A 12,106-nucleotide genomic window follows, 5' to 3' on the forward strand; every position below is an offset into this window, starting at 1 on the left:
TTGTGTATATTTTCAGGTCGTGATTTTGCATTTTTAGCTACATAAAACAAACAAAACATTCTGTATCTTCATCACAACAATCCCAAGAGTGCACGTTTGAAGACCATGCGGTTCCATGTTTTCACCAGTAGGTGTCATTGTTGGACAGCTAGAGCCACATGCACCGGTTGAGCGAAGAAGCTGTGTAGCAAATTTTACGTGCGCAGCTATTCTGGAGGTTACAGCCTGGTATTGTTAATAGACATGCTAACGAGCGCGAAGCCAGGGCAAAATGACTCCCGACGAATCCCTACCATCACCGCTAAAGCTAAAAGGTCCCCAGGCGTATGTGCAATGCCGTGCAGCTAGCTGAATCAGTACGCCTCCGTATTATCTTCAGTCAAATTTCAGCTCAGGTGAGTAAACGTGACGCGCACGCTGCATTATAGCTAACAAATGTCATGCTAGTTAGCCGACGTTAGCTGAGGCTGAATTAGCCTGCTGGTCTTGATGGTTGTGATACAGCAGCGGAGGATGCGCTCGTTCGCTTTCAGGTCAACCTCAGGAAAACCATGAGTGACACACACCGTGTGTGACTGATGGCTGCCACAGCAGAGAGGTGATGTAGAAGCAGGGGAAAGAAGTTAGCAGTAGCTCCGGGGCCCATTTCATTGATATTAAGCGATTTAGATTAGAAGAGGTGGGCGTGAATGACAGCTGACAGACGTCACAGTGGCATTTTATGTGGGTTTTATTTTCATCAGTGTGTGTGTATATATATATATATATATATACACATATATGCGTGTATATCAAATATCAAGTATTATCAAATATTTAGATCGCGCTTGGATCACTCAATGACGTGGAATTCGTCATTTTTATGACACGATTTGTCGTGTCCTATATTTGACATCTGCACGTAAACATTTATGATTAAATTGTTATTTAACGTCAATTTGAAGTGGATGGGTGATATAAAAATGTTCTTGTCTACTGTCAGGTGAAAAATAAAACAGGCCTCCAAAACAAAAACAAAAAAACTGTTATAAACTCGTACACCATATTCATTTAGTTATTTTACTTTTTTTTTTCTTTATGTTTACTAGAACTTTTTCTCTGTTTTGATTGGGTGTCACCTATTCCTCTTCTCAGGTCTCATGTGTAATTAACTTTCTCTGGTTATAAATCAATTTTTCCTTCCTGCTCATCACAGCTGTTTATTTAAGGAGGAACAATGTATTTGCCTTTGATAATACTATGAAGTATGAAGCTCTTTAAGTGTGAAGATGCATCTCTATTGGTCCTGCAATATTTCACAACAGAATAGTTTCACGTAACTGAAATGGCAGAGTGCTTTTACTTTGAAACAGGAGGTGGATGCATTATTTTTGGAGCATATGCAACAGATTACACTGTTTGCAATGTTGAAGCTGTGGTGAAAGGTAATTCTCTCTGTTTATGTTGCTATGAAACACAAGTAAAAAAAATAGACTAGGAATTTGGATCCCAGGAAAGCCAGCACAGTTCATTCTGTGTGACTGCTATAATCATGTGTGCTCACCCAAAATAACATTCAGCAATGCAGACATGCTGCACCGAGTGTGGCTCCAAATCACTTATGACTGGCTGTGTGTTGTCATGTGGTAATGTACTGCATAGCTTAAAAAAATAAATAAATAAAAGGTGTCTGGATCTGGACTTCAGTTTGCGTATTAGTAACCAAGGTAATCCTTGGAACAGAATTAAGAGAAAGAGGTGATTGCCAGTTAAAAAATAACCCAACATTAGGAATGGGGGCATAAGACTGTCTGATAATAATGAGATTGAAAGATGACTAGCACAGAAATCAGAGTTCCTGTTAAGTTTAGCTTGTCTGCTATTTTACCTACATCTATAGGGTGTGGTTAACTTCCACTTTGCAAATTTATTGCGAGTCCTTGCCATTGTTTCTTTCATATATTTGCTCAAGTTGTGAAAGTCTTGCATACCTGTAAAGCTCTAGAGTCAGCTTCTCTTTGTTTATCACTTCTAACTTTTTCTACAAAGGAAAAATTTTCTGTCTATGTTGCAGTTATGGATTTCCTATCCATCCATTTACGGGTTAAATAGAGTATTATGTTTAATATGCAGTTTCTTGAAAGATTCCTTTTTTTGTTGGAGAGGAAGTCAATAAGGAACTGATACTGACAGTGAAGGAGCACTAAGTGGTTTGAGTTCCACTTGTTAATACTGATGTTCTTTTCTACTACAGCTGTCTGAGAGACGACGAAATGACCCATCTGAGTGTCCGTCACTGGACTCCCAAACATGTTGCCTTGTGGCTGAAGGAAGAGGGCTTTTACGAGTATGTGGACTTGCTGTGCAACAAGCACCGATTGGACGGCACCAGCCTGCTCGCCCTCAGCGAATATGACCTCCGCTCGCAACCTCTGGAGCTCAAGGTGCTGGGGGACATCAAGCGTCTGATGGTGTCTATCCGTAAACTTCAGAAGCAGAATGTGGATGTCTTGGAAGAGTTGGGTCTTCCCTTTGAGGGCCACTCTCCCTCAGGCTCTGGAGGCAGTTTGGACTGGCTGTGTAATGGTGACCAGGGCAGAGACTGTGACAGCACTGATACAGCACCAGTGGGAGAGGAGTATCACCAGTATACAAATGGAAAGTACAAGCAGCAGACCAGGCGCCTGGATCCAGAGTACTGGAAAACCGTGCTTAGTGCCATCTATGTGGTGATTGTGTTTGGGTTCACATCCTTTGTCATGGTCATAGTACATGAGAGGGTGCCTGACATGCGCACATACCCTCCACTGCCTGATATTTTCCTAGACAGGTGGGTGTTTTATCAGTGGTTGCACATAGAAAAAGCCCTTTATGACAGACCAGGTGAACTTTGGGCTGAAGCCCTTCTTCAGACAAAGAGAAGTGCAGCAGAGTCTTGTGTCAGCAGTGCCATGTAGCATGGTTATATGACAGTCCTGTATTCCTGGTGGGTCAGGAATACAGGACAGTTTAAAAATGGTTGACATATATATAAATAAATATATATATATATTTATTTTATTTTATTTTTAAACGACAATGTACTTTGCCGCAGACAAAGCATTGAACATTTTAATGTCTTGGCTTCTTGAGAGTGCCAATTTCACAGAAATTTAAAGTATTGATGAGGTCAAATAAAACTTGCTTAGGCAAGTTATGTGGGCAGTTTACAAACCTTAAAAGTTTGGCAGTCTCAGGTGTCTCTATTCTTTATTATTGAAAGTGTAATTTAATATTTTTCCTCAAAGTAGTGGCAATTTTGTATTTATTTGCAAAAATCGTTTATTCATTGTCCCTTTGTCCCTTTCAACAGCGTGCCAAGAATACCCTGGGCCTTTGCCATGGGTGAGGCGTGTGGAGTGATTCTCTGTAACATCTGGCTGCTTGTTCTGCTGCTGCATAAACACAGGTACAAGCCATTGCCATGTCATTCATTCACATGAATACAGTGTTGCCAGTGCAGGGATTGTTCTGTGGGTTGCCCACTGTGTTTCCCATGAATCAACAACAGGAAGACTCAGAATGATGAATGTTATTATTAATCACTACTTGTAGATCCATCCTGTTGCGGAGGATGTGCAGCCTCATGGGGACGGTGTTCATGTTGCGCTGCATTACCATGTTTGTCACCTCCCTGTCAGTGCCAGGGCAGCACCTGCAGTGCTCAGGAAAGGTAATGCACCCACACATTCATTTCAGAAACAGCACAGCATTTTGTTTCTTTAAAAGCCCACAGATTTGATGGCTTCACCTCTTCTCCTGTCCTAGATATACGGTGACATATGGGCCAAACTGCAGCGAGCTGTAGCCATCTGGAGTGGTTTCGGGATGACCCTGACAGGAGTGCATACATGTGGTGATTACATGTTCAGTGGTCACACTGTGGTCCTCACCATGCTCAACTTCTTCGTCACAGAGTGTGAGTAGCTTCTGTTTATTTTGTCAAGCTGTGATCCATATAAGCTCATTTTTGTCACTGTGTTTAACGTTCAGTGGAGGCAGAATTAACATTATACTTCAATAGACCCCTTAAACCTTTTATTCATAGCTGACACATTCTCATGTGACCATTACCCTTATTTGCAAATTAAGGAACAGTTGAGGCATTAACCTAAATCTCCTGTCAGAGATCTACAAAAGCATAATTTAAAAATAAATACTCCCTTTGTTCACAAAGACTTCTAGATTCCTTTTTTTTTGCCACACAATATTTTTTATTTGGTGTTGTACATACATTTAACATATGAGGGCTGCAACAAATCATGACATTCATAATCAATTAATCTGCCAGAAATGTTGTTAATTAATCAAGTACAAGAAAATGTTGATCAGTGTTTCCCAGACCTTGAAATTATTATGTTCTCAAAGTCCACACACCTAAATTAAGAAAAGTTTTAATGATTTTTTTGTCAGATGGAGAAAGGGAACCAAAAAGATTTCACTGGGAATAAGCTGCAAACTGAGAGAGCTTGTTTTAACTATTAAAAAAATAGGCAAACTGATCAAATCTTGACTAAAACTAGTTTACAATTAATTAATTGATTAATCCATTAACCTTTTTTTGGTTTGCAGACTTGAGTAACCTTGCAGATTTCGTTCATGTGTCTTCGTAATCATCATGGGAAATCCTGAATTGTTATTAAACCCTGTGAAACATGGTTGAAATATTTAATCATGAGGAAGCTACTGTGTTTGGTAAAATTGTCCCTTTGCTGCCACACAATGTTTTTATTTGGTATTACAGCTCATATTTAACTACAGCCTGAATTGGTCCGAAATAAAACTAAACCTGCTCTTTCTGTGTCTTTCACCCAGACACGCCTCGAAGCTGGAATTTCATTCACACACTTTCCTGGGTCCTCAATCTTTTCGGCATCTTTTTCATCCTGGCTGCCCATGAACACTACTCCATCGACGTGTTCATCGCCTTCTATATCACGACCAGACTCTTCCTGTACTATCACACTTTAGCGAACACTCGAGCCTACCAGCAGAGTCGACGAGCTCGCATCTGGTTCCCCATGTTCTCCTTCTTTGAGTGCAACGTCAACGGACCCGTACCCAACGAGTACTGCTGGCCCCTGGCTTGGCCTGTTGTGATGAGGAGGCTTATTGGTTAGAGACCAAGCCCTACAGCTGGACTGTCTGAAACCTTAACCAGTGTGTTTGGTCTGCTTTGTGAAGTTGCCAACAGTGGCCAATCCTGTCAGCACTGTTGCCTGATGGGATACACCGCCATTACCTTCTTCTAATCTGGGACTAATCTTCTAACTTGTTTTGCTTCTCACCATTTTCAGGAAGATTAAACATAATTCACAAAACTGATTTAAAAACTGAGCCGTGGAGATACAGATCATCTCAATAATTGGTTAAGCATTTTTTTCTTAAAAGTTTGCCGTATACGGCACGATTTCTTTCTTTTTTGGGGGGTACATCCCAATTCAATTCAATTCATTATTTTTATTTTGATGTTATTATTATTATTAGGAAGGTACAAATAAATGTTCTCAGGCAGCAGTGTACCGAATCCTTTCCAGCAATTATTTCCTCTGCAATTCAAGTATCTTCAAGGGTTCAAAGTTTGGATCTTCATGATTATCACTTTGTAATTGATCTAACTATTGTTATGTGGACCACTCTCAAAGCAATATGTCTAAGAGCTACAGTATCTTACACTGATGTTTGTATGCATAGTATTTTTTTCATCCTGGTGAGCAGCAGATGTTTTGAATTCCATTTGCATTCTTGATGCCATACTTATATTTTGATGACAGAAATCCACAGCTCGTCACCAAGTAAACTTGCATCAACTCTGGTTTTACTGTTTATGGAGTATTTCTATTTAATTGACCCACACAAAATGCATTCAAGAAATGTGTTTATTGGCCAAAAACTATGGAATATTTTTTCCAGCTGTCTTAAATATAATTTATTTGCCAACGACTGTGACTATCATAGTTTTCTGTGTATGTCTACTGTTTTGTAGTTGTATTGTGCTTTTTTTTCTCTCTTAATGGAGAAGTACAAGTATCTAATTTGAAATTTTTCAAATATTGGTACTTTGACATGAATCTAAAGTAATGGTTCCAATAAAGGAACTTTATTTGTAGGTATTTGTTAACTTTAATTTATTTCATTTTGTAAATGTTGATAGGTATTTTTATATTTCATGAACAGTTATAGCAACATGCTCATGGAGAAATGTTTACAGTTGCTCTTAATGATGTATTTGTTTTAAACACAATGTGCTATTGAAGACTATTGTTGATTTCAGGTGGACCTCGACATTTCATTGATTGAACTTTTGACGGGTCAGTTAGCTGTTGTCATTTTGTCATTAGAGCATGTTAAGATCACAAGTATTCTGAATAAAGCTGACAATTGTTTGAGCTGTGATACTCTTATGTTTGTCTGCTCCTGCAAAGCCTCATATCACATTTCATGTCTCTTCCAGTCATGGACATCATTAAAGTGCTGAAATCATAGACTTGAGTTCTAACATTTCTGCCTTGTGCACCCCCATTGCAAAACCATATGTTTCTTGTACATGAATACTGAGTGTAATCATGAACGATAAGAAATTAAAAATTTGCAAAACATTTTTTAGCCGTTTCTGATAATTCTCTCATGGGGTATGAAATTTTAAATTGATTAATTGTGTTAGCATCCAAGGAACTGATCACAACATTTATTATATGTATTGTTTATTTAATTAACACCAGTGAATATCTTTGAAATACAAAACTAATATTACTATTAAAGTTTCGCAGGGTTTTTTTGTAATTAATTTGATTATTCAGCGAGAACGGTGAGAGTTCAGTTGAACATTACCATGTATGTATTATGAACATTACATTAGCAGGTTGGTGCTATCATGGGTGCTATAGGGATTTAGCTGTTTATCCTCTTGCCGGCACGCGTTAGAAACAAAAATACCCATACAATACGATAAAATAATTCGCAAATGAATAGCAAAGCATTTTTTATCGGTAACAAAGTTAAAGAAAATCAAAACACATTACTCAAAATTACAAAAAAGTATAATCTCGCTCCGATTCCAGATCGGCACAAAATGAACAGCTATAATTCGGGGTCCTACCGGTACCGAGGTCAGGTCATGAAAGTATTGACAGCAGTGGCTTCTCCATATCGTCCTACACCTGCCTTAACTACCTTCTCTGTCGTCCCGCGTATTCTCAAAAGTTGAGAGCAACATAATCAACAACGACAGTAATACGAGTAAGTAACACTCCGTATAATTACTGAGGTTATTCATGTTGTATTGTGTTGCAATGTCCTCAAGATAGCTAACAAACGCCCATGATATTAGCATGTATGCTAGTTCGAAAACGCCCCCCACTGCCACTGTTGGTTATGCTGCTCTCATAAACTCCTTCACATAGTTTTTAAAAGTTAATTTAATTCATTCTTAACAGTAATAAAGTAAATAGTAAATATGGTCAAGCAGTTTTACACTGCGCACATTTGTGTGAATCGCATTAAATGGCCAGTAATTTCAGTTAATATTAATTAATAATGCTAGAAATAATTATGGAACTTTCACATCTAAAACTGTTTTGACTACATCTGTTTTTATTTGTACACGTTCTTAATCACTGAGCAGACAGTGGATTGATTCAGGCAAACCTCTGGTCTAACCTTGACAATGAGGAGGAGTCGTGACTGCAGATGATATTAGCACATTTCAATTCATCAATATGGACTGTAGTGCATAAAACGATGTTTAAAGATTACATTCGATTAGGACTGAAACAATTACTGGATTAATCAACATGACATTCTCCCCTAAGGAGTGAAACTTGAATGCACCTTGTTGCAGCTGTGGTGCACATATCACAGAAACTGAACATACTTTGTGTTTGATTCTTTTGATGTCCATAAAGCAGTCCAAATGTTATTTAAATACTTTGTGCTTAAAACAGAATCAACCTGACTGTGAAAAATCAAATATCCTAACTGTCACATTTTAACAGCAGTCATTTATGGTAAGCAATCAACATATAACTTGTAATTGTATAATAAATAGCAAACTAATCCTCACAACTTTCTCTCATGAAACCACCTTATGGAAATTTGCAGTTGTTTGCAGTTGAGTTACACTTAGTCTCTCTGTATCTAAGAGGGACTCTAACCACTCCACTCCTGTATGCCCAACCAGGAAGTGCAAGAGAGTTTTTTTGACATGTGCGTGTGAGTTACTTCACCCTGTCATCTCACAGCAAGGTTTTTTTTTTTTTTTTTGCACACACACCAATTAGTGGTCATGAATTTGGCCTCTGCATTTAACCCACCCTTGCTTTTTTTTTTTTTTTTTTAACCTGTCCTGTCCAGTACCTTGGGCATGCACTATGGTTGACTGTCTGTTGGTGTTGAACAGATTTTGCTGTTTGCAGGGCGAGTAATTACAGGACTGTAATGCCCGTCCTGCTATTTATGTATTTTTTATTGATTTATATATTTATTAGGTGGTGTGGGAGGACCGGGCCAGACAGGGGGGTGGGTGTGAGGGTGGAACCCACCCTTTCTTACACACCAGCTGTAAACACACGAGGAACAGTGGGCAGCATTTATGAGCACTTATCAGCCCCTTTGAATGCACAGCTATGTCTTCTGAGAATAGCATATCTTTATTTGTCATTGTAACAGGTACAACACAATTAAGTGCATTCCTTGTTCAGTGCAAAATGATCATCAAATAAGTAAAAAGTCACTATTGAGATAAGAAAAGAGAGGGAAGAGGGCAGCTGATGATTTTCTGTGTGGCCTTAATGACCCCCTGGAGCATTTCCCTCTGTGCCAGTGCAGCTCGTGAACCAAACACAGAGGCAGTATGTCAAAATACTGTCAATTGAGCAGTGATAAAATAACATAATAAAGTTTCTGCTGGGTCTTCTTCACTAGCCCAGTGGTGTTGATGCGCCAGGTCAGGTCCTCCATGATATTGACTCTCAAGAAGTGGAAGTCTGTGACCATTTCCTCATGTCTTCCATCTTCTTCTGCTTCTTCTAATCATAATTTCTGGCAGCTTTTTCACTATGAACTGCATCATCGCCACTGGTTTGGGAGCAGAGAATGACTTCTTGTGCTTTGATGTCTTTGCAGATCCTTAATGGCTTTCAAAAATATTTGATGACTTTGAAAAATGTTCATGTACACCGTCTGACCTTTTCTGGATAAAACCTGGTTTTTGGACATAATAAGATAGTTATAATACATATAATACTCAATACCAATTATTTGGATGGAACAGAAATAAGTTGTACCATAGTTGTCTGACCCAGACAAATACATTCCTGAGGTTTCCAACCGCAGAGACATTAATTGACGATAGGTGTGTGTGGATGGTTGTTACTGTGTGATAGCCCTGTGGTGGACAGGTGACCTGTCAAGGGCGTTTCCTCCATCGCAAACAATGTTAGTTGGGATTTGCTGTTTGAGGATGAGTTAAATAATGGATGGATGGATGTCACAATTTCTACATACATTTTGATTATTTAAAAAAAAATCTTCCAGGCACCATGGCTATTCCTCCACCGTTTGCAGACCTAGGAAAATCAGCAAAGGATGTCTTCAATAAAGGATATGGTAACAAGAAACTAATTAAAATGCACGTTCATGTTCATAAGGTTCATTATGGGCCTTGAGGGGAGAGGCTGGCTGTTTAACATGTTTCATCATTCCTGCACTGTGTGTGTATATTTGCAGGTTTTGGACTGGTTAAACTTGATGTGAAAACACAGACTTTAAGTGGAGTGGTGAGTATCATCATTACCTTACATAAACGGCAGTGTTGTAGATATTTGTGAATATGAAACAATAAGGACGAGATCATGATACATTTTGGTTGCCTCTCAGGCGCCATATCGATGGACACATTTCAGGTTTTAGCGACTCATGAACTTGTTAGAGCTGTACTGTTTTCTAATACAAAAGAATTCTCTTGTTGTCACTTTTAGGAATTTAAAACCTCTGGCTCGTCCATCATTGACAACAGCAAGGTCACAGGATCCCTGGAAACCAAGTACAAGTGGCCTGAATTTGGGCTGACATTCACAGAGAAATGGACCACCGAAAACACACTTGGAACAGGAGTGTGTGTCGAGGATAAGGTAGACACTGTGATGCTGCTGATCATCCACATAATGACACACTGCTCTAAATGAAATGTGACTGATGGAAAGGCTGTCCTTTAGATCACCCACGGGCTGAAACTGAGTTTTGACACAACATTTTCACCAAATACTGGGTATGACATTGTTTATGCTGCATATTAATTGTGAAATTATCAAATTTTTATTGATTTTTAAAAAAATACTATTTTTGTTTCTCGGCAGCAAAAAGAGTGGCAAGATCAAGACGGCTTATAAAAAGGAATATGTCAATGTTGGTCTTGATGCAGATTTAGATTTGGCTGGTCCTACCATTCATGTTGCAGCAGTGGGCGGCTATGAGGGCTGGTTGGCTGGCTACCAGATGACCTTTGACTCAGCCAAATCTAAGATGGCCCAAAACAACTTGGCACTTGGCTACAAGACTGGGGACTTCCAGCTCCACACCAATATGTACGATTTACAAATATATATTCAAACCGTGCAGGATGAGTATCTTAAAATAGTAGTATGTAACTTTTAAGGATAAAAAAATATCTATTACATTCAATTCAATTCATTATCAATTGTCAACTGCAGCTTTAACTACAAAACATGCATTGATGTCTTAATCTTGTATGTTTCTGTCGGTTTTAATACATGCAAGTGAAATGGTCCCTTTCTTTCAGAAAAAATGGTTCAGAGTTTAGTGGGTCCATTTACCAGAAGGTAAACGAGAAACTGGAGCATGCCGTGAATGTTGCCTGGACAGCAGGCAGCAGCAGCAGCAGCAGTCTCTTTGGACTTGCTGCCAAATACCAGCTGGACTCCAGTGCCTCAGTATCAGTGAGTGCTGCTTAAAACCTCCCAGTTGTTCTAAAATATCCCACTGATTTGTTCCACTTTCATTTAAACGTTGGTTATTTGCTAAGGAACATGTAATTGGTATTTGCATTTTTTTGTTTGCCTGGATTTTTTTTTTTATTTGTAGATCTGGATCCACTTGTTTGTTTTCAGTGCTGTCTTGTTGAATATTACAATGCTTCTTTTCTCCAGGCTAAGGTGGATAATGCCGGTTTGGTAGGAATAGGATACTCCCAGATTCTGCGGCCTGGTAAAAAAAAAAAAAATATTACAAAAATTTGAAACGCATCAAAAGAATTAAACATTGTCGACTGTGGTTTTACTAAGAATGCATTTCAACTTTGTACATCAGGTATCAAACTCCTCCTCTCTTCACTTGTGGATGTGAAGAATTTCAACGCGGGTGGTCACAAACTCGGTCTGGGCCTGGAGTTGGAGGCTTGATGATCTGCTCTGCCGATTCATCAGGAGAATATTTTTCTTCTGACCCTCAGCGTTCCTTTGTGGGTGGCAACATGAATTTTAAGAGATGAAAGAGCCAAGTAAAACAGTAAATGAGTTCCCAAACACTGTCAAGATGGAAACTTAACAAGTCTGATTTCATTGTCATTAAAGTAACTAATCATTTGTTAAGTCCTCCTGCCGCTTTGTTCTCTGTAATCAAAGAAAAACTCTCCTCTTGGTGTTGGAACGATAACAATCCGGGAATGGTTATAAGAAAACAGATGTGACAATATAAAATGGAATATCGAGCTGTTAGTTTGCACTGTACACTTGCATTTACTTTAGCTCTCCTTTGTGTGATTTGCACATTTTATTCATCATTTAGTGGATGGATTATATCCACAGACTATGCTTATTCAAGATTGGCTCACTTTTATTTTTCTGCCAAGAGAACCTCAACTGTGCCATGTGATGAGGTTTAACCTCCACCTTAAAAATGCCTGCTTTTACGATGCAAGTGAAAAACTATGAATTTTTTTTTCCTCAGTGTCACAGGAGTGTAAGAATATTGGTGTGTATCAATCAGTTTTCAACACTTGATCTGGTAGTGGTTTGTATGCTGATGTGTCAACCTTTGCAATAAAGCCCTAAAATCAACCATAAGCCCTTAG

The 12,106-nt window shown here is 38.8% G+C and overlaps 1 protein-coding gene across 1 annotated transcript; it reads left to right on the forward strand.

The window, feature by feature from the left end:
- Positions 1-269: 269 nt before the first annotated feature.
- On the forward strand, positions 270-12,060 carry LOC310938990 (sphingomyelin synthase-related protein 1-like). Its single transcript, XM_083903657.1, has 15 exons — positions 270-395; positions 2,234-2,809; positions 3,332-3,427; positions 3,574-3,691; positions 3,787-3,937; positions 4,834-5,133; positions 7,192-7,257; positions 9,553-9,624; positions 9,745-9,794; positions 9,996-10,148; positions 10,233-10,285; positions 10,374-10,601; positions 10,817-10,973; positions 11,184-11,241; positions 11,344-12,060. Exons 2-15 carry the CDS (start codon positions 2,253-2,255, stop codon positions 11,433-11,435), a joined length of 2,151 nt encoding a protein of 716 aa, XP_083759783.1. The 5' UTR covers positions 270-395; positions 2,234-2,252; the 3' UTR covers positions 11,436-12,060.
- The last annotated feature ends 46 nt before the right edge of the window (positions 12,061-12,106 follow it).

This window comes from Microchirus variegatus (assembly GCF_963457635.1).
Source record: "Microchirus variegatus genome assembly, chromosome: 17".
In the NCBI taxonomy this organism is placed as follows: domain Eukaryota; kingdom Metazoa; phylum Chordata; class Actinopteri; order Pleuronectiformes; family Soleidae; genus Microchirus; species Microchirus variegatus.

Excerpts from the sequence above, each read along its gene's own strand:
- LOC310938990 (XM_083903657.1), top strand. The coding sequence starts at position 2,253 with ATGACCCATCTGAGTGTCCGTCACTGGACTCCCAAACATGTTGCCTTG. Across the intron at positions 2,810-3,331 it reads CCTGATATTTTCCTAGACAG|CGTGCCAAGAATACCCTGGG; the intron begins GTGGGTGTTTTA and ends CCCTTTCAACAG. Across the intron at positions 10,286-10,373 it reads ACATTTTCACCAAATACTGG|CAAAAAGAGTGGCAAGATCA; the intron begins GTATGACATTGT and ends GTTTCTCGGCAG.